Source organism: Triturus cristatus, chromosome 4_1, assembly GCF_964204655.1.
Source record: "Triturus cristatus chromosome 4_1, aTriCri1.1, whole genome shotgun sequence".
Taxonomy (NCBI): Eukaryota; Metazoa; Chordata; class Amphibia; order Caudata; family Salamandridae; genus Triturus; species Triturus cristatus.
In genome coordinates this window covers 679,746,369-679,774,030 of record NC_140585.1, presented here as the reverse complement: position 1 = coordinate 679,774,030, position 27,662 = coordinate 679,746,369, and the positions used below count along the sequence as shown (strand labels likewise).

Sequence of the window (27,662 nt, the reverse complement as noted above, 5' to 3'; positions counted from 1 at the left end):
TTCTTTAATCCCTAGAATACCTAGAAAAATTAAATAGCCACCACTTTGAACCATATTGCACTGATTGCATAAGTGAGGTGAGCTAGCCTGGCACGTGTTTGGGGGAGGGGGAAAAATGGGTTGCCGCCCGCTGCCCCCCCCTCCCTGAAGAACTTCTGAAAACAGTCACTACATGTTGCATTTTACACACACATTCTGAAATTATAAGGCAAAAAAAGTTGGAGGCTTTCTGGGTAGTTCTTTATGGGCCTCCATACAATAATCAAGTTTATGACGGACTGTGACCTACCACCTTCTGCGATGTCGAAATGTTAGCTTCTTTCAAAACGAGCATTGGCAAATCTAATAGATGTCGTCTTTGGGATTTATTGGCTTTGCCAATGTTTTTTTAACAGTATGTACTGTATATACATTGTATATGTTGTATGTAACTAAATACTTTGAGTTTGTTAATATTTTAAAACTCTTTGCTTTACTGCAAATGTGTATTGTAATTTACTTTACTGAGTGTTGGCATAGTCAAGAGGTCTCCGCTCTAATAGGCTGGCCCATTAGATTTCCCAGTGGTTGTGCTGTGTGGAGCGTGAGTTGATTAGCAGTTAGGTGTCCAGATGTGTTCTGTTTATGGGAGGTTATTCTTAATGGGGCGCGATTGAGAGCTCTGGAGCTGAGGCTGAAGGTAGGGAGAGTCAGTGGGTCAAAGCGTGTTCAGATTACATGCACATCCAATCCTTGGTCTCTCTCTAGTGCACCCATGGTGATGGACACGTGTACTATTTGTAATTTCCAATTCTAATTATTTTCAACAAAATCATTGTTGTTACTGACTTGTATCAAACTGCTAACAAGCATTCAAAAATCCAATATGTCTTCACTTGGTATATGCTTATTGTTGTGTGATGAGTCTGGATATAATAGCAGAACACTCACAAGAGGGAACCTAAATGCTGGTCAGGCAGATTGCAGTGTAAGCACAGGATTGTAGTTGACATGTTTTAAGCCTCACCCTTAATTACTTTGGCCAGGCTCCTTTTAGAAACCCCCCACCCCAGCCCCCTAACCTTTTTCATCTCACTTAAAGCACTCTGGTCACAATGGGCTTTTGCCTAAAAGCTATCTCGTAGGTGAGACCTAAACATTATGCTGTAACCTGTCGAGTCCTTGAAGTCAAATCTAAAACTTGAGGATCAGAAAAAAGGAGCAACCACTTTAATCCTCTAAGGCACTCACTCAGGGTCATGGCTAGGAGGTTAGGAGCATAGCTGGTGCTATGGTCAGTGGGGGAGTCGTGCACTTAATTGAAAGAAAGCCAAGGGCCTGACCTTCTGCATTGTGACACCCCAGGTCTTGATTCTAGGTCTCAAGGCCATTGGTTCCATTGCACTCCTTTAGAGGTGAGGCTGCAGTATTTGTTCCCCGACTATGTTGTTTGAAAAGTTGTACACATCATTTTTCTCTGTCAAAGGAGATCTGTCTATCCTTGGCTTTTTTGGTGAGTTCAGCACAAAGTAAAACAAATACAGGCAAGAGATAGCAATGTGGAGGGCAAAAGGGCTGGGGGCAGAGGCAATACGATGGAAGGGAAGGAATCGCAGAAGACTAAGATGGACGGAAGCAACAGGAAGGCAGGAGAAGCAACACAGAGGGCAGGACGGAAGCAACACGAAGTGCGGGTGGTGCGTAGTAGCAACACAGGATGCGGGGAAAGAATCAAACTAAAGGGAAGAGGTTAACATGGAGCATAGAGGGAGGAAAAGTTAACAGGTAATAGAGCAATGGGTTCTGGGTAGGGAGGAAGCACACTGGGCAGAGTCCATACTTATGTCAGTGTTTCATGGGAGGGACAACCGCACAAAGTAGGAGATCCCATTCAGCTAACAAATGAGATACAAGCAAAAGGTGACCAAAGCCTACTGTAAGCTAGCAATGCATCTTGCAACAGACCATGCATGAGTTGCCTAGTAGGCGAGACCTAACAATTTGACAGAACAATTTTCAAATAAATTGACAAAAGACACTGATATCCTAGGTAGTTATGAAGGGGCACTTATTTGCATGGCAAAGCTCATCACCCTAGATAGATTGGGGGTAGGATCACCCCAAGCTCTCTTTCCTTCTTTCTCTTTCGTTCCCGTTTGCTTTCCTTCTTTTCTGTTTTAATTTCTTCTGGCTTTCATTTTTTGTTTCCATCTGTGTGTCCTTTCATTGTTTCATTCCATATGGTATTCTTGTTTTTCTTTCATTGTTTTCCATCTTCTGTCCATCTTTTTCTTCTTTACTTCTCACATTCAGTCTATCTTTCTTTCCATCTTTTCTTCTTTCCATGTTTCATTTCTTTTTCGTATCTCCTTTCTTTAATTATCCTTTGTTTCCACATTATCTTCCTTTACTTTATTACTTCTTTACTTTGATTACTAATGTATTTCCCTTCTTTCTCTTAGTCTATTTTTTGCTTTTTTCATTCTTTCTCATCCTGTTTGCTTTTTTCTTTTCATCTTTCTTTTCTTCGCTCATTCTTTTGTCCTGTTTCTTTCTTCCAACTTTTCTTGCTTCCTTGCTGTCTTTCAGTCCCATTTCTGCCTTTCACTTTCTTTCTGTCTTGGGCCATCATTTTTTTTTTGCAGAGTTTTATATAGCGCAAACTTGACCCAAATCCAATCAGGTATCCAAGCGCTTTACATAGCACCAGTTACGTTACATGAGGACACACATTCATTTTTTGTTTGTTTTTTTGTTAGGCACGGGGAGATTAAGTGATTTGCCCAGAATCACAGGAGGTTTAACATCGTTACTCGAGACTCAAACCCAGTTCCCCCAGGTCCGAGGTCGCGCGCCCTAACCGTTGGGCATTCTTTCTTTCTCTCCACCCCTCTTTCCATCTTTTTCCTATTCATCCAGCCATGCATCCTTACTGCCTCCTCTCCATCCTTCTTTCAGGCTTTTATGCTATCTTTTTTCTTGTTTCCTTCCCTCCATCCTACTGTCCTTTTGCTATTCATCCATCTCTACATCATTCTTTGTCTTTTATCTTCCTTTCTTTTTTCTATCACCCTTCCTTCCATCCATCCAGCTTTCCTTAGTTCTCGCCAGACATCTATTAGCTAGCATTCTTTCCAACCATGCACCATTCCTTAAACCCATTCATCCACCTGGGCTTATCTCCACCCCATCCCTCCATTCCTTTTTCCTTCTCTTTATCTTCTCTTGTTCTATTTGGTCTCCACCTCACAGCTTAGTCATAATATTATCTTTCAGGCATATTTATGAGATTCTGTTTGGAGATCATAGTGTTTGATGAAGGTCAAAGTAACCATAAACATACATTTTAAATGTTTTATGTTTAAAGGACTGCCTAGTGGCATCCCTCCGCCCCTTCTCACACTGCTCATTTTGGGGCTTGTTAGACCTGGCCCTTTTTTAGGTTTATCCCCAAACATTTAGCCTTTTGCTTCCTATTTTTCTGACCCTGTTTTCGTTGGCTATAGGACTCTGGGCACTTTACCACTGCTGATCAGTGCTAAAGTGCATATGCTCTCTGTGTAAATTGTGATTATGATTGGTTATCCATGATTGGCATAATTGATTTACTGGTAAGTCCCTAGTAAAGTGCACTGTGTGTGCCAGGGCCTGTAAATTAAATGCAACTAGTGGGATTGCAGCACTGGTTGTGTCACCCACATGAGGAGTCCTGTAAATGTCTCATACCTGCCACTACAGTGTCTGCACACGCAGTTTTTAAACTGCCATGTCAACCTGGCAAGTGTACTCACTTACCAGGCCCTACCCTTCCCTTTTCATTCATGAAAGGTACCCCTCAGGTAGGCCCAAGGTAGCCCATGGGCAGGGTGCAGTGTATGTGAAAGGTAGGACATGTGATGGTGTCTGTTAGATGTCCTGATAGTGAAATACTGTGTATTTTGTTTTTCACAATTGAAAGGCTGTCTGTCCCACAGGTTAACATGGGAGCTGCCTTGTAACATCTTACAAGTGTAACTTGCCAGTTGGACTAGATAGAAAAATTGAGTTTAGGCTCTCTAAACTCAGAATTTAATAACACACCTTTTAGTAAAGGTGTTTTTTAAATTGCGTGTTTGATAATGCCACTTTTAGAAAGTGCAAAAAGAACAATTGATGGACAGAATGTTGAACAATGTCAAACATTCACCCCAGTACAGAGATCATGGCCTAAGTTCATCGTTTTTTTTTACTCCCCATGACATTCCAGTTTACACCCAGACATATGCAAATCATCTTGACCCTGTTCCCCATGGGAACAGTCCAGCCCAAACTGCCAGGCCACGTCCTCTCTGGACCGGAAACAAGCATACTATGACCAGTTTCGAGGTTTCATCCCTCATCAGCCAGGCTAGCTTGACTCCAGTGGCATGGAGCGCAAGGGAACCACATCTGGGCATACCGGTCCTTGGATGTTTGTTTCCAGTCCAGGGAGGACTTGTCCTGGCAATTCGGGCTGGTCCGTTCCCAGGGGGAACAGGGTCAAGACTGATTTGCATGTGGCTGGTTCTAAAGTGGAATGACATCGGGAGCAGGTCCAGATGCGTACTGAAGAGTTGGTGTCGGAGGTCCCCTTTATATACAGTGGTGCCTGGGTTCTGGAAGGGGGAAGAAGCTTCTAGACGGTGTCTTTGAAGTGCAGGGAATTTTGTACCTCCCCTGGCTCCAAGCTGGCTAAAGTGACAATGCAGGGTCGTTATGCCCCTTGTGTGGAGACAAGACACACCCTATTCTGGTGCAAGTGAGGCTGGGTCCAGCTTCTTCCTCCTATCCTGCCAGCGAGGGCCTATTTGGTCACACCAAAACTCCCAGTGTGTGTGGTTGTCTAGAAGGAGTACACAAAAGCCCAACTGCCAGCTACACCCATTCATGTGACCAGAGACAGGATGCAGACCCCAAATGGTTAAGGCAGGAAAATGCCAACTTTCTAACGAGCATTGGCATAGCCAATAGGTCTCACCTTTGGGCCTTATAAGTGATTAGAGAGAGCTATTGGCTTAGTTAACGTTTTTAACATGTGTTGCAGAGTATTGTGAATGTTGTGCAGCATGTTTAAAAGTGATGTTATAATTAAAAAAGTGTTATAACCATTTGACACTTTATATATCCAATATAGAAAATATTCTATACAACTGAAGTATCCTTATAAAAACTAGAATTAACACGAAAAATTTGTTCTAGTTTTGTTGTTTATGCAAGGAAGGGGACAGTGGGGGGAGCGGGGAGTGGAGGTGTAGGGAGGGAAGGGCTGGACTGGACTGGAGCGGAGGTGTAGGTAGGGAGGGGATGGGATGAGTGGAAGTGTAGGGAGGGAGTGGGTGGGGAGGGGAGGGGGAGTGGAAGTGGAGGTGGAGGGATGGGGTGAGTGAGGGAGATGTAGGGAGTGAGGTTGGAGTGAAGGTGGGAGAGTGGAGGTGGTGGGAGGTGGGAGTGGAAGCGGAGGGAGGGGGAGTGGAGGTGCAACATAACCAATTCAGAAAAGAGCAGGGCATATACAGATAACTGGATTGCACACAGATTGCTGCATAAGCATACAAAGTGCAACACAATACATAGACAGCAGCAGGACGCATACACATAGTAACATAAGAAATACAGATAGCAGGAGGTCACACACCGAATGTAAGACAACAAATTCAGATAGCAGCAGATTACACACAGGGAGCACCACAACAAATACAGATATCGGCATGTAACATGCAGAGAGCAACACAGCAAATACAGAGAGCAGGAGGGCACATACAGACAGCTGTGTGGCACACAGAGAGCAACACAACAAATACAGACAGCAGCAGGACACATGCAGAGAGATGCAGCGCACTTAAAGAGAGCTGCAGGGACCATACAGACACCAGCAGGATATATATAAACACCAGCAGGGCACACCAAGACACTGCAGAACACATACAGATTGCAGCACAACAAATAAAGAAAAAAGCAGAGCACAAACAGGCTGCTACAGGGCACACAGAGCAACACAACAAATACAGATAGTAGCAAGGTACATACCAACAGCAATTAGGAATATTGAGAGAGATGTGCAAGTACTGACAGAAACAGGGCACATACATAGAGCAACACAACTACAGACAGAAGCAGTAGGGCACAAAAAGACAGCTGCATGGCTATGGCCTAGGAGTACTGGTATCTGAATGGCTGAGGCACAAACAGAAGACAGATGATATGGACATCAACACAGTGTGTTGCAGTACAGAGAGCAGTGCTGTGCACTCCGTAGTAGGTTGTAACCTTCCTACCTTTTTACTTGCAGTGAGGTAACCCACAGAGCTGAAATCAGTGCTGCCATGCAGTTACAGCCGACACCCTGAACGAATACTACAGGCTGCCCCTCAGAGCCGGTGCTGTCACCTGAGCTCCCTCTGGAAGTGGCACCACTGCGTCCAGCAGAGGACTGTGCGCTTCATGTAGTGATTTGTGTATGTACCTGTGCTGTTCGTGTGCCTCCCACAGTGATATGTGCGTGAATGCCCCCAGTAGAGTGATGTGTGTGTGCTTGTACGTCTATGTCTGTGTGTGCATGTTTGCTCTTCTATCACAGTGATGTGTTTTGTGTTGGTTCTGCAAGAGTGTGTGTGTGTGGGTGGTGATATTCGTATGTGGTCACTGCAGGGACAGCAATGCAGGCCATGTGGTCATTGCAGGGACAGCAATGCAGGCCAGGGACAGTCACACAGGCAAGAAAACATTGTGCAGCGTGGGGCAGGAGAAGTGCACAGAAGCGCATGGAACAAGAGTAATGAGGAGTTGGAGGGTGCAGGGCTAGAGAAAAGCATACAATGGGTACTCAGATTGTTGGTTTGTAGGGAGGACTGCCACGTCCCGCAATTTACACGCTTGTCGAAGGAAGCTGTGGCGAGCAGACTATGGCGTCTTGCACACAGCGGCAGTCTGGGGCTTTTGCAACAGAAGCGCTTGTTGGCTTATGTCTTTTTACGTCAGACTTGGAAGAGCAAAGGGTGCATCGGAGGCTGGTTGTGGTGAGTGACAGTAATTAAAACAAGCAGCCATGTTGGTGGGGGCAGATGGCTCAAAGCAGGAGGATTGAGGGATGGGCCTGCCACACCATGAAATCCTCTTACTTTGAAGTCATACAAAGTAACTAGATAAGAGCAAGACTTACAGGTCTGTTTAACAGTGCTCTGAGCAAGTGAGAAAATTTGAACGCTTCTGATGAGGGTTGGTCAAACACGAGTAGGAAACATAGAAAACTAGGTGAATGGAGCACGGGGCAGCGCGAGCCCGGCGAGGACTAGAGCTAAGCGCAGTGAAGCAAGGAGCGGCGAACGAAAGTGAAAGCGCGCCGGTAAGGCGACCGCGAGCAGGCTAACAAGGGAAATAGTCCAATTAATGTGTAGGAGAATTGTGTCCAAATACATTTATCTAACTATTTATTTTCCATTTGCAGGCAAAGTTTTTGCCCGCAATGTAGGCATCCTGGCTTTAGGAGAATAAATGAAGTACAAAGGTCAAACGGAATGCTGCGAACAAAAGTGAAAGCGTGCCGGCAAGGTGACCGCGAGCAGGCTAACAAGCGCGCGCGTGTCCCTTAGCCAAATGAAAACAGCTGTTTTCAAGCACTCATACTTGTGCTGGCATCCGGCGGTGCGTGGGCCGTCTGCTTTCAATTAGCTTGTGCGCCGCTGCTCGCTCCCGCAAGGTGGATGCCAGCACTAGCACAAGTGCTTGAAAAGTGCTGACCAATTTCTTAAGGTTATCTCCTAGAGCAGCGCATGTGCGCTGCCTAGGCGAGACCTAAAAATGGCCGTTTCAGAATTGTAATTTAAAATCCGAGTTCACCATAAATTAGGATTTTAAATTAGGAATCCAGAGACACCAAACATGAACGAGGTATCTCTTCCCATTTGGAAAATACACTTAAAATATAATAAGTCAACTCCAATGTATCCTATGGTGGAGATAGGCCTTGCAGTAGTGAAAAACAAATGAGAGTATTTCACTTCCAGAACATGGAAGACTTAAAAGTACATGTCCCACTTTCAAAATATATTGCACCCTGCTACTGGGCTGTCCAGGGCCTACACTATGGGGGACTTGTATGAATTTAAAAAGGAAAGGTCGAAATAGCAGTTTAAACTGCTCACACAGGCTCTTCAACGGCAGGCCTGAGACATGTATACAGGGTAACTTAAGTGGGTGACACAATCAGTATTGCAGGCCCACTAGTAGCATTAATATACAAAAGGGCCAGGAAAGTCTTTTCACTTCCAGATTACATTAAAAAATCCCATAACCGTCTGGAACTTGGTTTACTAAATCAGGAACCTGTACACAGCGCTGTATTTATCAGACTTGGCTAGAGTATTTTAAAATGCTAAAACCGTATCCCTGAAGTACTACTGACAAGCAATGCTCAAAGCTAAGGATGACCCAACAAATCTTTGGTCAAAAACAGCTAAATAAAGCCATTGCCGATTTAGAACTTACCTTTCATTGGAGCTAAATAGGTTCAAAAGCAACTTTCAAATTTACCCTGAGGCCCGACTCCAGCTCATTTCACGAGCCAGCGATTACACCACCTTCATTCATTTATAAACATTTTTAATTTTATTACCGACTCTTAACAACATTTCAACCAGCAGCTGTATCTAAAGGAATTGCAGACCAAGCATATCCTATTTAGTATCATTAGGACACGCTTACTGCTATTTTCATCCAAAATTTTTAGGAGAAACTGAGGCAGTTTGTCCACAGATCACAGCAATGCAGACAGTGGACTGCCAAAAATTAAACCATCTTGCACCTCTTCTGCTGTTGCCGCAGGGCTAAAGAGGAGAGACACACATTTTTAAAACTGATCTTTATACGAAGGGGCCTCATAATCTGCAGGGGGCTCTTAAGTATTGCTTGAACACAGAGGATGACACAAAGCTTTGTAGGTCATCAAATTCTTAACAATTGTTTTAAAAATTAACTGGAATACTTTGAAATTTTAATAAATCGACTTGCTGTTCTAATAATTGCATATCATTTATACATTTTAGATGTGTATTTTTTATTTTTCTTATAATGAATTGAACAATGAATACTGCTACTAATTTTTCACAAGTAGATGTGATCTCCTCCATTGGGCAGAAATTTCCCAAAGGTAATGTTTAAGAAAAAAATAATCAAGTTAAATAATTAAGAAAATATTTAACATATTTGCATGCAAAATTAAAAATATAAATGTACTTAAAATTATTATTTTTAACCCAGAAGTAAACAAATGAAATGTTACAGCTCATTAACTCATCAAATTAAATGTTTAATACACAATTAAAGAAGTACAATATATTAATTTAATTTATAGTTATTATTTAAAGATATTTTTAAACTCCTACCCTTTAATTTTTAGATTTAAGTCATATTTAATGTTAACGTAATTGGGTAATTAATTTTCATTTTTAATTTCTATTTAATTTTTAAACAGAACATGTAAATATTATTTATTCAACTTTAAAAAAGTAATTTTAAATTGATTCAAACTTTTAACATTTCTAAATGGAGGCAATTTAAAATTCTAAATAATTAATTTTAACTTTATGTCCTATGAGGTGTGTATTTAGTCCCTGCCGCTGGTATTTTCAGTGGGACAGGGTTGCTGTTCTTGTGTGTAGTCATGTGTAGTGCTGGGCTATGGCAAGGCTGGGCTGGAGAACTTTTATGATTGTTTGTGTCCTTCTTAGCTATAGTAACTTGAGAAGTGCAATTAGTGAAAACACGGCACTTGCTGTTTTGTGGATGGGTGTTTGTATTTCCCTCATTAAACCCCTTTTCCCCCCTCCCTAATCCCCTCTTTAACTCTCCCTAATGCTGTCCCATTTAGTAGTAAATATTCCCTATCTTACAGCCACTCCCCCAGGTTCCTCCTGCATTTACTGATCAAACGTATAGCTATTTGTGTGTACACCTCAGCAACTGATATGAAACCTCTGCAACTTGGATAGATGTCTCTGCTTAGAAAGATAGGAGAGGCAGAGGTCGTCTCACATAGGTTTATGTTAGTGGTTTGTAGTACATGAGTAGTGCTATTGTAGTACTTCTAAACGTACTGCAAAGTGCAGTTTGTGAACAGGCCTCAGTATGTTTGCTAAGAATGGTGCTAGCTTCAGTTCACGTCAAACAAAAAACGAGCATTAGCAAAGCCAATAGGTTTCGGTGTATGCGAGAGCAATTGGGTTTGCCAATGTCTTTAAGCCATGTTGTACGGTAGAGCAGAGTGGTGTGGAGTGTAGGAATGCAGTGAAAAGCCAATGACCGTGTCTCAGTTCAAGTTGTGTGGTGGTCCTTAATCTCTGCAGAGTAGCCACTCATCGGTTTTGTCAATGTTTCACTGAGGCACTGCACTGGTGAGAAATTTATTTTGGAGTAAGTAGAAGAATGCCACAGAAATAATGTTTTACTCTGTAAATGATATTCGGGGGACAAGAAATAATGTTGAAGCAGTCTATCTTTGGAAGGAATGCAGAATCCCAGTCACACTTTACAGTACACAGATATGCGCATTCTGTGCAACAAAGTCAGACCTATTCACTGTCATAGATGAGCTGATCTTCTTACATTGTTGGACAGGGGGTGGGAGGGAAAAGAAGCAGCATGGGAGCCGGACTGAAAACACAAGCACTCGTACGGAGTGCTTCAACACAAAAAAAATAGCTCAAACGGGAGCAGTGGAAGGACACAAGTACTTGGTCCATGCTCCAGGGGCGGGCCAAACACAAGAAGAGGACATGAGGCACGCATGCCATGTGGCAAATGGGAGTGAAGCAAATGAGAGCAATGCTGAAGCTAAAAACCGGTAAGCTATGGGCGGGCTGAAAGCCCCTGTATAAAAACTAAATGTCTTGCGGAGACAGTGCATGTGCTGTCTAGGCAGAGCCTAAACATACCTACTAAATTTATCTACTATTTGTACTTTGAGTGTACAGTGACTTTGAATCATTAAAACCCATTCATGGACAAATAAATAAATGCATATATATCGATTATCTTCTTAATAAGGCCACTTTTAACCTTTCAAAATACCATTCCTGGCATGTGTGTCTGCAGTGAGACAGTTTGTGTTCAAAGTTGGGGAGAATGCAATTAGTACATTATGCCTCATAGATGACCTGTACCTACGCCTACGTATCTACTTATTGCATTTTGCTTGCACCTGTGGTTGTCAAAGTTGTTTTGCTGTGATTTATGCCTGTCTTACGCAGCCATGACTGGGTGGTATGAGACAAGAGAGACACTGATTGCATGGTGTATATGTTCTTTAGTTGAGATCAGTGCCTCGGGAATTAAATGATTTTCCGGCCGCTGCATTTTTCACATAATTATGAATTTGCCACTAATCCATCATTAGCTACATAATAGATTTTAACAACAACAATTGTTCCAGCTGAAACTGATCAAAAATTACTAAAAACACTGACTGTGACTGTTGTCATGCAGCGGAGGGTTGACTGGTCCTACTTCTGTTACTTATTGTGCATTTGGGTGTTATACTGTAGTTTGATGATTAACGGGTGCTTCTTCCCCAACAGAGTTAACATGTTTTAAACTGGCAAAATAAAGAAGTAATCGTAACATGTGCCGCATTCCACCGCATAATTTGCCCATGCTTGACTCGTGTGATCTTCCCCTGCCGCATAATTCTAATGACCCTGGTTGAGATGTCTGTTTGGCCCGTTAGTTGGCTGAGGCACCTGCTGTTATGCCAAGCTTGATGCCTAACTCAGCCCAGGGCACTCTGATTTTTGAGAATATTCATTTAGTGTAAATGGTGATAACGTTCACGTTCTCCTTCGGCAGCAACCCGGAGCAAGTGCAAGGCCTGGCTTTTTTGGAGAGTTTATTTTGGCAGAAGAGACTTGACCCGGGAGGTGGCCCACTGTTTTATTGTTGCAGTGGGAACGTGAAGAGCAAAGGGGCACCGACTAATTAGTGATATGATGCTTGATTTAATTTGGTTTCTTTGTGGAATCGAAACTATTCTGAAGTGGTCCTTTTCTGTCTGTGCTTTTCAAGATTCTCTCCAGAGGCAGCGTCGCGGCGAGGGCTGAGTACGGCGGAGATGAATGCCGTCGAGGCCATTCACAGAGCGGTAGAATTCAACCCACACGTGCCAAAAGTAAGTGTGTGTGTGTGAGGTGCGACCTTAAGAAAGCATCACGTTAAACAGGAGTGCGGCGATGACTAATCCAGTTTGAGGAAGAGAGCTGCCAGTGTTTTTAAACCCTGCTGATTTTATGATTTGCAGTCACTTAACCGTAAATAGTTTATTTTATTTGTTTTATTGTTCATGCAGTTAAATGAGAACAGTCTCGGTTGAAGCATGCAGTGGACTTGGTACCCGCATAGCTTCTTGCAGTCAGTGCGTGATTGGACTGTATCTGTGGAGCTCCTCAGATCTAAATGAAGACTGCTGGCGTCTGCTTCTGTAACCTGACAGTGTTTGAATGAAACCTTCTACCGTTTCTAAAAACACAAAAGTTATTTTCTGTACATTATTTTACAACTCACAAGTCATGAGGTTCCTCTCTTACTGAGATTGTTTTCCGGATATGTTTTACGAATACCCTGTTTTATTGGCTCAAAATTAGACGAAGCTATTGGGATGGTGCACATATGACTGTATCAGATGGGGCGGCCCTTGCCTCCATCACTAACTGCCCCCATACCAGTGCACTCACTACTTTACGAAACGTACATGTCTTGCCGTGATGACGTCCAAACCCCAATTGTGCTAAGATTTTCCGTGACTTGCAGTTTATTTTTCCGATCTGTAGTAGTAGTTTATTCTTTTGTTACCTAATGTACATTGTTTCCTAAGTATGTTTATTCCCACTCCAATGTTATGTATATTAAGCGCTTTATTTTTTCTTCATATATTTCATCTTTTAGGTTTTTCTGTTGGTTGCACTTGGCTCTGAGTCATATGGAAGCACATAATTTTAATGAATACGATAATAAATTAACCCAATATTTTAAATAGTCTTAACATAAACCATAAAATTAAATGAACGCTTATTTAGCTCTCCTCACACCCCTTTCAACACAGCCTACTGTTGCTTATTGAATCTTGGCTTCTGCATCCCATTGACGGCTCATACCTAGTTTGCTCCCCTCTGTCACCTCATATTCCCCCTCAGAGGCAGTGGCGGCCAGTAATTTTACCAGTGAGCGGTCCCGTCAAAGACTTTGTAATCAGCCTTTAATGTAGCTCATCAACCCCATGCCCTCCTCCCATCTTCCTCACACCACCTGCCGTCACACAACTATGACCCTCCCTACCTCCACAATTTTCTTTCCGCCCAGGATGCTGCCCCGCTCATTCTTATTTTGGGCTGGCCCTGGCACGCTGCATCGCAACGAGGGCAGAATCTTGCTGGAAGTGTCCTCATCAACCCCATGCCCTTCCTCCCACCTCCGGCCGTCATACAACTACGCCCCCCCCCCCCCCAATTTTCTTTCCGCCCAGGGTGCTGCCCCGCTCAATCTTATTTTGGGCCGGCCCTGGGCACGCTATATCGCATCGTAGCCCGAATCCTGCTGGAAGAGTCCCAGTTGCTTTTGAGCACAAACCCACTATCAACTTTTTTTTTTTGTGAAAAACCTTTATTGAGATATAGTAAATAGACATGTCAGACTGCCATAGGCTCCTAATACAATGGGTTGCTCCAGCGAGCTCTTCGGAACCGGTCCAGTATCTCTCACACAGCCATTTAGCCGACATCCCTGAGGACCGGCGGCGTTGCAATTCTACATCAAGCAGTCCAGACCGAATCACTACCGATGCGTGAAATACGTATTCGCCCCAAGCCTGCACAGTAGCCTAACCTTCCCGCATGACCAACCTGCCGCTAGTCTGATCAAACCCCTAAAGTTTCGTGAACCATATCTCAACACCCAACCCCCCCCCCCCCCCCCGTCCGCCACCATGCCACTGTCTCCTCCTTTATTGTTTCTACGTGTACACGCTGTCGCAAACCCAGGCACCGAACTCCGACCAGACACTGCGCCCCTCGCTTCCAGACCATTCCAACACTGCTGTTCTCGTTTCCGTCTCGCAAGCACACTGCTAAGAAGCACACGCCTCAGACGGAGGACACCCCGACCCCCCTACCGCAAACCGGCCGCCATCACCGACGATTCACTGACGTCATAGCCCAGCACACCGCAATAGAGTCCTATTCTTGTGGCACTCCCCCCACCTCCCCACTGCACGCCCCCGGGGCTTCGCGCTGTGTCTCCTCCTGACCAACCTCCTCAGGGTCTCCGGCAGTCATGTATGTTCTATACAGCGCCCAGAAGTTCTTGGGGCGACTCCTAGGGGGTAACAGTTCGCTATACGTTTCCGCCTGCGTGCTGCAATACAGCATATCCCTAACCCATCGTTTCTTAGTAGGAAGCGGCCCTCTCATCCAGCAGGCCGCCACGACGCGTCGCGCGATTAATAACGCCATGTCCGTCAGGCGCCTCAGCGCCCGCGGAAGAGGCCTGGAGTAGCCCAACAATGCCAGGGCCGGATCAGGGGGGATCTCTTTTTCCAAGATCTGGCTCAACTCCCGGAACACCGCCGTCCAAAACCGGGCAACACCTGGGCAAAGCCAGGCCATGTGTAGGAAGTCAGCCACGGGGACATGGCAACGCTCGCACTCCGCCGTAGGGCGCAACCCGTACCTATGTAGCCTTTCAGGGGTGTAGTAGACCCGCTGCAGAAACTTAAAGTGTATTAATCGGTGTCGACCATTCAAGGAAATCTTTTTGGTGCTAGAGCAGCAGTACTTCCACATCTCATCCGAAACGTCCATTTCAAGATCCGTCTGCCAGGCTCGCCGCGCTGTGGAACACTGGTGCTCCCTTTGCTGGTCACCTAGTTTTTTGAGGATCGAGACCATTTTGGACGGCGCCGCAGTTTTAATGACATAGGAAAGCTCCGGGATTTCGGGGGGTTCCTCACCAGACGGCCCCAAAAGAGACAGCAACGCGCCCCGAACCCTGTGGAATTGAAAGCGCTGGAGTAACGTGATCCCCGGCTGAGTCGAGGCAACACTCTCCAGCGTCTTGGCCCCTCCGTCTTGAAATAGGTCCGCCATCCTAACTATTCCCAAATCACCCAGTGCCCGTTTCACCCCTGCTTCCCTCAGAGGGGGGAGCCAAACCGCCCACTCCACCGGCATCAACGGAGAGTATAAGAGGTCACGGTCTTGCCTTCTCATAATCGCGTGCCACGCATGGTTAGTAGCTCCGAGCGAGTCCAACAGACCCACCCTACGATCCACGGGTAGAAAGACCGTCGCTGGGAGTGGGAGCGGATCCGCAAATAAGCGCTCCAGCAACACATGCGGAACGTCTGGTTCGGCGTGTATCCACGTATGCAAATGGGACGCCTGCGCCACTCTGTAGTAGCTCTCTAGGTCCGGAGCTCCAAGCCCCCCCATCTCGTATGGCAGTGTCAGCACTTTCCACTGGACTCTAGGTTGTTTACCACCCCAGGCCAGTCGGGTAAGGGTCTGAGTCAGCTGTGTAAAGAAAGACCTGGGGAGCACTATAGGGATGTTGTTAAAGAGGAACAGAAATCGCGGTAGGATGATCATTTTCATGATGGCAATCCTGCCCATCAGCGACAAAGGGAGCTTGTTCCACTCTTCCACCTCGTCTACAAGTTTTGAATAAGCTACCCCGTAGTTTTCCCTCAGCAAGACCTCCGGGTCCCTATGCAGCCGAATTCCCAGGTATCGGATTGAGTCCGTTGTCCACTGCAAAGGGTATTCCATAGGGAATGGCAATGTAACCGGAGTCAACGGAAATGCTAGCGATTTGTTCCAATTGACCCTGAGGCCCGACAGCGCTCCAAACCGGACCACCTCCCGCAAGATAGAGGCGAGATTCTCCTCCGGGTCTCGGATGTACAGCAGCGTATCGTCCGCGTAGGTAGAAATACCGATCTTATAGGAGGGAAAGTTGATTCCCTCAAATCTGTGGTATTCTCTTATTGCGCACGCTAAAGGTTCCGCCACCAGCGCGTAGAGGAGTGGGGAGAGAGGGCAACCCTGCCTGGTCCCCCTGGTGATTGCAAACGGCTCCGTGACTCGGTCGCCGAGGCGCAGCCGGGCAGTGGGCCCGAAATACAAAGCACCAAGCATCTGCAAAAAAGGCTCTCCCAGCCCAAGCTTCCTCAGCACCCGCACCATAACCGGCCATTCCACTGAGTCAAACGCTTTCTCCATATCCAGGAAAAGCGCTATGGCCTTACTCTCTGGGCGCACATGCTGCATGACTCCAAGGACCGTGCGGATATTGTACGTGAGATTCCTGGATGGAACAAAGCCTGCCTGCTCCGGCGCCACGAGCTCCGGCACCAGCAGCGCCAAACGCGTGGCCAGCACCTTTGCATATATCTTGGCATCGACGTTAATCAGGGAGAGAGGCCTATAGGAGCCGCACAGGTTGGAGGGCTTCCCGGGTTTTAAAATTGTGACAAGCAGGGCCTCTCGCATCGTGTCAGGCATGCAGCCTTCAAGACATATGTCGTCAAAAAGAGCCATGAGGTGCGGGAGGAGCTGGTCCTGGAAGGCCTTATAAAAGGCCACCGTCAGCCCGTCCGCTCCCGGGGCAGTGCCCGCCCTCATACCTCCCAAAGCCTCCAAGATCTCATCCTTTTGTATGGGCAGCGCCAGGAATTCCCGCCGCGAGTTGGACAAAAACGGCATTTTAATGTAACTGAGGTAGTCGTCTATCTCCTCTTCCATGTGAGAGGACTGAGATTTATACAGTCCCGCATAATAGGCCCTGAATTCTTCTATGATCCCCGTCTCATCGGTGATCACATCGCCCGAGGTAGTGACGAGCTCGTCAATGACCAGGGGTCGCCTAGAGTTACGGAGTATCCCCGCAAGTAAGGATCCCGGTCGCTCGCCCTCCCCATAAGTGCGAGCCGTGGCGTACTTCCCCATATGTTGCACCTCTCGGTCCGCTTCACTGTTGAACTCAGTGACCAGGTTCTGCAGCCTCGTAGCCACCTCTGGGTCCGCCGAAGCCCCCCGATTCTCCTCCAGCTGAGCAATCTGCATCTCCAGGGCCCCAAGTCGCCACCGGATGGATTTAAGCACGCCCGAATGCTTAGTCATCGCAACACCGCGAATATAAGCCTTGAACGAATCCCACACCGTTTGGAAACTCTGGACCGAGCCTGAGTTTACCTCAAAGAACGAGTCTATTTCGTCCGCCAGTTCCCCCCGGAACACGTCATCCAGCAGTGAGTAAGGCGGCAGCCGCCACGTGAACGGCGGTACTCGTCGGTGCGGGGTAGCCAGTACTAGTAGAAGAGGGGAGTGGTCCGACAATGTGCGCGGCAAAACCTCGCAGTCCTTAACGCACGCGAGCAGTGACCGCGACACCAACCAATAGTCTATTCTGGTATGCACGTCGTGGAATGCCGAGTAATGCGTGAAGCCCCCTTTACCCGGGTGGCGATGCCGCCAGATGTCTAGCATGTCTAGCCTGATTAATTCTGCCTTCATATGTAGGGCGGCGGTCGCCGGGCGGCGGGCTGGCCCCGAGGAGCGGTCTAATTCCGGATTGAATGTGAAGTTAAAGTCACCACCCCATACCATACCAGTGTTCACGTGCGACCTACATTGTGCCGCCAGTGCATCATAGAACTCAGGGGAGTCGTAATTGGGGCCGTACACATTGACTACAATCAAGTCATGGCCCTTATCAGCGCACCTCGCTATTAAGTAACGCCCGTCCGGGTCGGAGGTCAGCGACGTCAACCGCAAGTTCGATCGTGGGTTTACCCAAGTAACCACCCCTCTGGAATGTGATGTAAAGCCTGCCGCCGCGCTGGTGCCCACTAGCCCCTTCGCCGCTAACAGTCTACTTGTAAGAGGGAGGTGAGTCTCCTGAAGTAGTGCCAGGTCAATGTGATGCCGGTGGAGATAATTTAAAACTTTCCTGAGTTTGCGATAATCGTTCAGCCCCCGGACATTCCACGTCAGCGCTCTAATGGCCCCCTCTCTGGTGTCCCCCTTCCGTTCACCTAATCCAGTCATCCGGGCAGAAACATACAGCAACCACCGCTGCGCACCGGCCAAGTGGGGGTCCCCTCCCACCACTCGATTCCAGACAGTCTGAAACAGCCATACAACAGTAAGACAAAAAGCTTGCCCCTCAACAGACAGTGCGGATCACAGTTCCCAACGGCAGATCGTCCCCCTAACTTCCCAGCCCACCACCCACAGCCGACCACCCCCAACCTGGCCAGACAGATCCCCAGTCCCACCCCCCTCCCTACCCCACAACAAACATACAAAACCATCCCCGAACCAGCCCCCAGAGGGGCCATGAAAGCTATCAGCACTGGGGCAGGGGCTTCCGATGAACAGCTACCCTAAAACTCTCAACAGTCCACCATATGGCCGTGCCCCCACTTCCAAGCCCCCAGTCTCAGTGCAGCTCGAGCTATAATCGCCTCCCCACCATTAGTTCTAGGGGGTACCCCAACACTCCCATCAGCAGCGAGCCACCCCACCCATCTAAGCTTGCAAGGCACCCTCCAAACGCCCCCATTTAGTCATCTAGGCCATGGCCCATTTGTCTCGTAGACCGGCCCGTGCAATGAGTTCCAGGCGCCACACAAACCAGAGTCCCGCAGTTATTAAGGCCGCAGGGCTATCCTGCCCCCGACCAGACCATGAAAAAGGTCCTGCCCCCGCCTCCCCTCCGAGTCTAGGGCCGCAACACCCGGGCCTCCCCCAACACATCAGAAAGTTCTCACCCAGCCACAGCCTCAGAGTCCTCCGGGGTGGTTGTCGTCTCCTGCACAACAACAATGTTCCAGCCGCTGCAGCACCGCCAGGGAAGTGGCTGCCTCCACGACAGGGCAACGACCCCCCGCCAGGAGACAGAGCGTATCAAGCGGCCACTGCCAGCGATCTAGTCCTGCTCCTCCAGGCCGGAGGCCTCCGCCCGGGCAGCCGCGCCGTCCTGCAGCCCACGCCGTTGCTCCTTCGACCACTCCTTCAGAGATCGCTGCAGCTCCCTCGGGTCCGTGAAGAAGTGCGAGTGCCCCTGCCTGTTGATTCGGAGCCTCGCCGGGTATAACATGGCATAGTCTAGGCCCAAGTCACGGAGTTGCTTTTTGTAGGGTGCGAACTGCCTGCGCTCCTCCTGAACCTTCGCCGTGAAGTCGGGATAGATGGAGATGTCCATCCCTTCATATTGCAGCTTCCCCTTTTCCCTTGCCACTCGCAGGGCTGTGTCTCTGTCTCTATAATTCAATAGTTTTGCTATTATGGGTCTTGCAGGCGCCCCAGGCTTGGGGCGAGGGCCCAACGAACGATGGGCTCTCTCGACGACAAACATCGGGGAAAACACGTCCTCTCCCAGCAGTGCCCGCAGCAATTTTTCCACGAAGAGCTCCATTCGCCCGGTGTGCGTCGATTCCGCCACACCGGTGATGCGGACGTTCGACCTCCTCGAACGGGCCTCCAAATCTTCGGACTTGTCCTGAATGACCTGCAGCAGCTTACTGAATTGCCTGCGGTCCGAGTCCCACGCCGTCTGTGCCTCCTCCACCTGTGTTATTCTCTGTTCGGACGCATCCAGCCGCTCAGCATTCTTATCCACTCGTTCCGACATGCGGTCCATGCGGTATGTGAGCGCATCGAGCTTGGTGTCTATCGCGGTCAGACTGCCCTGCAGCCCTTTTTCCATTGCCGCCAGCATTGCCTTGATGTCGGCGCACATAGAACTCTCCACATCCGCTCCATCTGGAGGCCGCGCCGGTGGTGCTTCGTCGGGCCCCTTTGGCTTATAGGGGTCAAAAGACAGTTTGGGCTGGGACTTATCGCTTTTGCCCATGGCGACGCTTAGGTTCAGCGGCCGCCGCGCGCCCGCCTCTCCGGGGCAAAGTCCTGATCCTAGGGGGGGCCGCACTGCAGGGCACCCCCACCACGACTCGCAGATGTCTGGGGCGCCGACCACCCCGTGTCGCAGTTCCACTCTCTGGTCTCTCCCCAGTTACAGCCACCAGACTGATCGCAGAGTCGTATATCAGCCTGCGCCACTCCCAGCGTCCGGTCGCCGCCTCAGGCCCGAGTGAGAGTGGGGCGCTCCCCGCTCGAGCCAGTTATTCCACGCTCCTCCGCGTGTTCCGTCGCTATCCAGGACAGGGAGGGCGCCCCAGGAGCCACGGCTGGTGACTGCTATTCACGATGGCTACACCCCAAAGGGCCGTGGCTGCAGACCGCTCCGCTCCGCACGACTGCCCCAGTGGCTCCTCCAGCACACACAGCCAGGCCACAGCACTGGTCACGCAGTCTAGTCCTCCGGGCCGCCGCCGTCACTCACCGGACCGTCCACGGCTCAGACGTCGGACTCCCGTCAAGCAGAGGGAAGCAAAGGAGGGCGCCGCCGCAACAAGTCACAGATCTGAGCAAGGAAGAACGGCATTCCCTCTGTATTCTCCGCGGGCCTGGGTCAGCTCCTATGGTGCAGGGGGGTGGGGGGGGGGGGGGGGAGCACGCCAATTCCGCAAGTGCCCGCGGCTCCCGGGCACCCAGGTGCAGCACCAGTGCGCTTCCCTGCCGCTTCCCGTCTCGAGGGTGCCCCACGGCCAGCGCCGCTCCCCAGGGCAGCCAGAGGGGGGGGGGGCGATCCACACCAGCACGCCTGTCTCCCCCGCCGTCCGAATCCAAGGTGTCGCCGGGGGGCCTCCGGGCCCGAGCTCCAGGGGTGACTAGGGTTCCACACGGCGTGGGCAGCCGCTTCTGTCAGGGGGGCAGGGGGCCCAGGCAGCGATCCAGCTGGGGGGGGAGGGGAGGGGGGGGACACCACAACCGCCTCTCCGTACCCTATGTGGGTCCACAACCCTCCGCTCGTGTGTCCGGCGCGCCCGTCTCCGCCTCTCCGCCGTCTCCCGGGTTCTCGGCTGTCGGACCAGGACGGGCGGGTCCTCCCCCTGCAAGCCGGCCGCACGTCGCGTGACGCACGACGGGGAGAGCCACAGGACAGCCCGGGGATCAGGGCCCAGTCCGCTCCTTCGCTCAGCGTCCGTCGTTGTCTGCTCTCCGAGTCCCGCTCGCTGCCGCCGGGCCTCCGGGGCGACTCAGCCCAGTGCCGGGGGCAACCCCCTCGCCAGTTCTCCGTTCAGTGCCGCTGCTCAGGATCCTATGGTCGGATATTTAGGGGCTTAGAGCGGGAGCTCCGCGTTTACACGTCCGCCATAGCCGCCGGCTAGCTCCGCCCCCCACTATCAACTATTGGAGGAGAGGAATTCCGCAGCACTCACTGTCCAGTCTTGGATTTGGGCTTGATCTACGGTGTCCTAATGTCGGGACACCATGGAGTTGAGCATTTTTTCCACTGTCCATGGGGTCCTTCAAGACACGCAACAAGACAGAAGCAGGAGCAAACAGACGAATCGGGTCGAATACCCCAGTAGTGAGTGAGCATTCCTGCGCTTCTCCAAAACTTTCAGAGATGATTTGGTACGAAAGAGATTCCATTGCGCCTGCTATGAAGGCAGTGGAAGAGAAGCTAGAGGGACTCTCAAGCAAGGTGCAGGGAATAGAGCTGTAGCAGAGTAGAATACAGAGGTGCCAGGATCTGGAGCACTTCTCTGGTACATCTGACAGCGCAGTTAAGGACTTATTGTCCTGTAGGGGAGCAGCAACAGAAGGATCCACAAGCTAATGCGAATTGGAGCAACTAGATAACTTTCAGAGGGGATCCCTCCTTAGACTGCTTGAGTTCTGGAAACATAAAAGGAGACGTCTGAGCAGATTGTTAGAGCGCTCTTGGACCTCCTTGAGGTAAGACAAGGCGGTTAGGGTACCGTCCCACCTCTAAATCGTGGATGCAAGCTGCTGCAGTAGGGTGCACCACAGTGGTCGCTCTGAGATCACCACAGAGGGATGAAATGCTCAAGGCAACGATAACAAAAACGAGCATTTGCAATGCAATAGGTCTCGCATTTATGCGAGTTTGCGCTATTGACATTGCAAATACACTGCCTTTTATTTTTGTTTTTGTTTTAAAAACATAAATAAAAGGCATTGTCATTTACAATGCCATTAGTTTAAACTCTGGTGACTGCGAGACCTATTGCATTGCAAATGCTTGTTTATCTCTCTGTCCTTCCCTTGGTCTCACAGACCAGGAGTTTCCCTCCCCTTTCAGCTGGAGGCTTCTCAAGGTCAGCGTTAACTTTTTAAGTAATGGGTATTTTGCACAAAAATAAAATGTAAGGTACTTGTTCCGGTAAAATTAAAACCCCATAAGAATGCCTCTCAATAAATTCTGCATACTTCCACCTCTACCTACACAGTGCTATCGACTAATGAAAGGACTGAAATACGATCTCATCATTGCTGTCCTAGAGTGCCTGCCCCCACCCAAGCATGCATTATATTGGAAGCAAGAAGTTAAGTGGAATCGAGGAGACGAGCCTGATCTGACCTTGAATAGCAGCTATCTAAACACAGTCTCTTCGAATTTAGAAATGAGCTGTAGACCCAGAACCTCTGGCCAGTAGCCTGGAAAGATTTTCTCACACTCACCATATTACTGTACATAATCTAAACTCATCCCCTCTTTCCCTATACAATACCTCCCTACAAGTGCCCCAGACCCAGTAAGCTCCCTGGGTGACCTATTAATAGCGAAACCACCTTCCTCCAGGTCGTTACGGACACTGATCCTGGTTTTGGACTTTTGTGTAATAGCCTAATGTATTCTGGCTGTTAGAAGTGTTTTGTTTTGAAAATTCTTTTTTTTTTATTGGCATTTGCATAAACATTACATAGAGGCACATTTGGAGTTACTATTGGTGCATAACTACACAAGGCAGGAGCGCCCAGCCACAGCCCAGGGGGGCCCCCGAGCTCGTGGACCCGTGGGGTTGCGTGATGCTACTCTTTGTAAGTTGCAGACAGACGTCCGGGGTCTGCGTCTGGGCATGCCCCACCACTGCGCATGGCGGTCACTGCACCGCATAAGAGCCATGTAGTGTGCCTATTCCCCTGTGAGGTGTATCATCAAACGATGGGGTTGCAGCCATGAGTTGACCTTCAACCAACTGGGGACATAGAAACTGGGGGGGGGGGGGGGGGAGTTGCACTATGCCGCGGGAAGTGAGCAACAGTAGTCTTGTGCCGGAGCGCTGGACCATCGCGTGGGATGATGTCGGAGTTTTCGCAGGCGCGGGGATGGGGGGGAGAATAGTCGGATGAGGAGGGGGATGCGGGGGTGCCAGTTACCGCCTATATGGAAGTGTGGTAGCGGGACAGATGTTATCTACGACCGCGACTCACCGGGCTCCTGGTCTTCTCGTGTGTCTCCCTGGGTGGGCTCCTGGCTCGCGGCTGGGGGATCGATCGCTTGTGGGCCCGCCACAGCTGTTGTTTCGTGCGCAAAGGAATGCATTAACATGGCCCATGACGGGGAGATCGGGTGTTTGCGTATCCCTTGGGCTTCCTCCGTTCTGAGTAATGTTTCCTCCGCCTTACCCCATTTTTTGACTGCGCCTACGCATGCCGCTAGGGGGGGCCCCTCCGGTGTCTTCCAGTGCATGGTGATGCACCGCTTGGCTAGGAGAAGCACTAGGGAGGCGTAACGTCTTTCCACCTTATTGTGTTTGTGCCGCCTGTGTATACCCAGGGCGCTCGCCTCCCTTGTGTACAGGTCTTGCAACCCCGTGACCGAGCGGAGAGCAGTATGAATCGCGTGCCAATAACTATGCAGTGTCGGGCAGTCCCAGAACATGTGTATAAACGAGGCAGCGGGTTCCAGGCATCTGGGGCAAGCAAACGAACTGTCAGGGAAGTGTTTCTGTAATTTTTCGGGGGTGAGGTACGCCCTGTGCAGGATGTGCAGTTGCATATTCTTAAAACGGTAATTACGGGACACTTTTTTGGTGTGCTCCAGGGCCCTGGTCCATTCTCTATCATGTAGAGGTCTGCGGAAGTCAGTTTCCCACCGCTCTCTGAGGGGTGCAATCGTGGGTTGCCGCAAGGTCCGCAGAGCTTTGTAGATCCAAGTGACTAGAGGGCGTCCTGGCCCCATCTGTAGGATTGCATGGATGACCGGGTGCGTGGGGGGTTCCGTGTCGATCGCGCGCCACTGCCTACGGCAGTCCGTGAGAAGCTGCCTATGCCGTAGGAATTGCCGTTCAGGAAGGTCGAAGTCTCCGACCAATGCTGCAAATGTCTGCAAGTTCCTTTAAAAAATTAACATCCCCACCTCCGTCACGGCGCGAACTGTCCATGTTTGCAGCATTCGCTCCGTGTAATGCGCCCTGGGGAGGCCCACCAACGGCAGTAGCGGAGAGTACAGGGGAGCATCCCGACTAAGACGATGGACACGCGCTAGACAGGCCCGCGCAGTCATTACCTGGAGGGGACCAGATGGCAGCGGTGCCGTGCCCGGCAGCAGCATACGGTGGATGGTGGGAGTTTGAATGCGCCCCGCCTCAGTGATCAGTTCCCCCTGTGCCCGGCCCGCCGTCCAACGTGATATCCATTGCAGCTGGGCGGCAAGGAAGTACGCTTCGAATGAGGGGGCCGCTAGCCCGCCTTGGTCAAGGGGCAATTGCAGTTTTGCCAGGGCAATACGCCGGCGGCCAGAACCCCAGATGAGGGTCCCAAGCAGGGTGTCCAGCTCGCGGAATAGGGATTGCGTGGCTGTTAGTAGTGTTGTACTTCCATTTCACTAATTAGACTAACACACCGGAAAGCAATGATTTATAGATGGCAAGGTCTGGACTAGAGACTGTGTCCGTAGTGACCTGGAGTGAAGTGGTCACCCTACACTTCAGCTCCAGGGTTCTAGAGTTGACCTTTATTCTGAGTGGAACCCTGGGATTCCACCGATAAAATAGGATTACTATGGGAAATCAGTAATTCCTCATTCTTGTCAGAAGGTTACCCCAGATCTTTGTTCATTTGTGAATCTGAGAGCCTGGTGGAGTGGGGGTGAGGGGTCGGTGGAGAACTAGAATAGTCTGCGACGTTTCTGCAGATCCCCGAAATTTTATTCAGAAATCCCATAACACTTGTAATGAGGCCCTCAGCGGCTATGCCCCCTTATTACAGTGCTCCATTGCATCCCAACCGGATGCCAATGTTATTTTCCCCTTGCAGTACCAAAGCTGCATTACAGCAAAACCTGAGCAGAATTTGTTAGTACAATCTCTGAAATAGATTGCAAAAATTGCTTTTACAACTGAAAAAAAATAATTTTGTATCCACCAAAAAGTCTGTTGAGTGTATATAAGGGAGGTGCTGTTTCTCATTTACTTATAGAACAACTGTTTTAAAAATGTCACCTTGACCCAGAACCTGGTGTTTTTATGCAGCTAAATCGGTTTGAAGATCGTTGTTTGCAGCATGTGGTAATAGAATGTTAACTAGTTGCAGAAATTGTTGCTACATTATTCAAGCATGATTTTATTAATGTCGACAATAACCCTATCTTGTGTTTTTTGCCGAACCACAGTTGCCATGCCCTTGAGCAGACGGTTCATGTGACACAGTGACTTGACTGGCACTGTACTGGGTAAAAGAGCAGTCTCAGCTGCTTTTTCGTCTAATGTTCGACCCCACCCTTTTGTCACATGTTTGGTTAGTAACATAGGGCTGCCAGCATGTCTTTTCGCGGTCTTCGGTTCAACTGGAACATTTCCGACAGTGCAGCGCATGTTAAGTGAGGCCTTTGGGAAGTCAGGTGTTTGTCTTTACGATGATTGCGTTAAGTGCACATATGAGCTCGGGCGCTGCTTTGCCATTCTGGTTTCCCAAGTCTGCAGTGTCAGTTGTGCTGAATGGCGCAGGCCATACTGCCTTCGGCGCTTCACTCGCAGCTTTTTAGTGCCACAGGAAGGTACTGCTGAGCCTTACACTAATTCACAGGACTTGTTCCTCTCCTACTGTATTTCCCGTTTCAAGCGCATTTGGAGAACTATTTCTGCAATCAGCCTTCGTGAGTCGAGTCGCCCCTAAATTCACTAACACTAGTTCCGTCAATGTATTTTGCTCTTGCCAGCGTTCCTTTCTGAAGTGGCATTGTTTATGTGCTGTGCCCGAGGAAAAGGCTGACCAGGAATGGGTTGGACAGAGAAAATGTTATCACACGAGAGCGATTAAGACTTCTTTCTGGAAGGAAGTGACCTTTGTAAACCTTTAAGTTCGTTTTCTCAAAAATATGAGTAGTCGAAGGCTGTGCGTGCTGCTACATTCCTCGGCTTCGTCACCTCTGGAACAAGGAAACGCTTCTCGTGCAGCTTGAAGGAATGGAGCCGCACTTGTCACTCTTAGGTAATAAAAAAGCGCACCCTTCTCGCACTGCGGCGCTTTCACATTTATGGAGGCCGCGTCCCTTTCTTTAGACAAGCCGCGTCTAAAGAAAGGGTCTTGGTTGACATTAAAGTGAAGTCGCGGCACAGGCGCTTTGACAAAAAAACATCTGTTTGTCAAGTTGACAAACAGATGTCTTTTTTGTAAAAGCGCCCATCCTTCTTTAATCAAGCATAGTGATCAAAGCCACAAAAAGTGTGTTTTATGCATGCTGGGAAACCTAACAGTATTGCATAATGGAACATTACTGAGAGCTGCCCCAATAACATCTATGTGACACTTCATGCATTATTCGAAAAACCGAGTGCATATTACCTAGTGCTAAGCTGTATGTCAACTGCAGTACACATCCATGGTCAATACATAAGATATAGGTGGCCACTATGTACGTATGGTAATCGCTAATCCACGGACCAAAACCATGCATCCTTACCGCTGGAAGTGAGTACTGCAGGAACAATGGAAACACCCATTCCGAGTTAACCAGTGCGGCATGTTTAGTGCATACAATCACGTATCCGTGGGTGATTCGTCAGTGAATAAACAGCATGTGGTATAAACGGAAGGTCCAACAATATTAAACATGCTCAATGTACACCAACTTTACCCTCAATTCCAAGTCCTTGCTAAGAGGCACTCCGAAGGAGTCTGTTAAATAAATCTGAAAATATATGACGGGTTATCGTTGATTACCAGTCCCACGCCATATTGTCAAGCTAAATACCATCAATAATACATCCACACTTCCTGCAAAAATCGGACATTATGTATAACAAGCGCAGCAGCGAAGCAACGAAAGTGAAAAAATTTGTAACCTGTCCCAAGAGAGATGGCAGGCTGCGCGCGCTGCTGAAGCTGCTGACTTTGGAGCTAGAGAACAGTGTTCGAGCCTCGGCGTGGGCTGCATTATTTAATTATTTAAAAATAAACCGCAATCTCGGACTGCGGGTGGGGAGAGACAAATTAAAAAAATAATACACATGGAGGGGGAGACCAATACAATAAAAAACAAAACAAGGTTGAGACGGACAAATGTAGCATCTGAAACCAAGTTTAACACACGGTGCCAGGAGGTGGCTCAACAAAAAACGCTGCTGACTTTGGAGCAGGAAAACAGAGTTCCATCCTCGGTGTGGGCTGCATAATTTAAGCGTGATTTAATTATGAATAAATAAACGTAAATAAATAAACAGGGTAGGGTAAGTGCAAGAAGCTGCCAGATGTGGAAATGTGTACAGCAAAGAAAAAAAGTAGTCCCTAAATAAAAAGATAACGGCC

At 48.8% G+C, this 27,662-nt stretch overlaps 1 protein-coding gene across 12 annotated transcripts in view; it reads left to right on the top strand.

The window, feature by feature from the left end:
* The window catches only part of ST7 (suppression of tumorigenicity 7), a 614,758-nt gene that overhangs the window by 511,538 nt on the left and 75,558 nt on the right, over nucleotides 1-27,662 (top strand). For all 12 annotated transcript variants that reach the window (XM_085653135.1, XM_085653132.1, XM_085653133.1 and 9 more), the window contains exon 11: nucleotides 12,052-12,154. In XM_085653135.1, coding sequence (XP_085509261.1) covers nucleotides 12,052-12,154 — 103 coding nt within the window. The remainder of the gene's footprint in view (nucleotides 1-12,051; nucleotides 12,155-27,662) is intronic.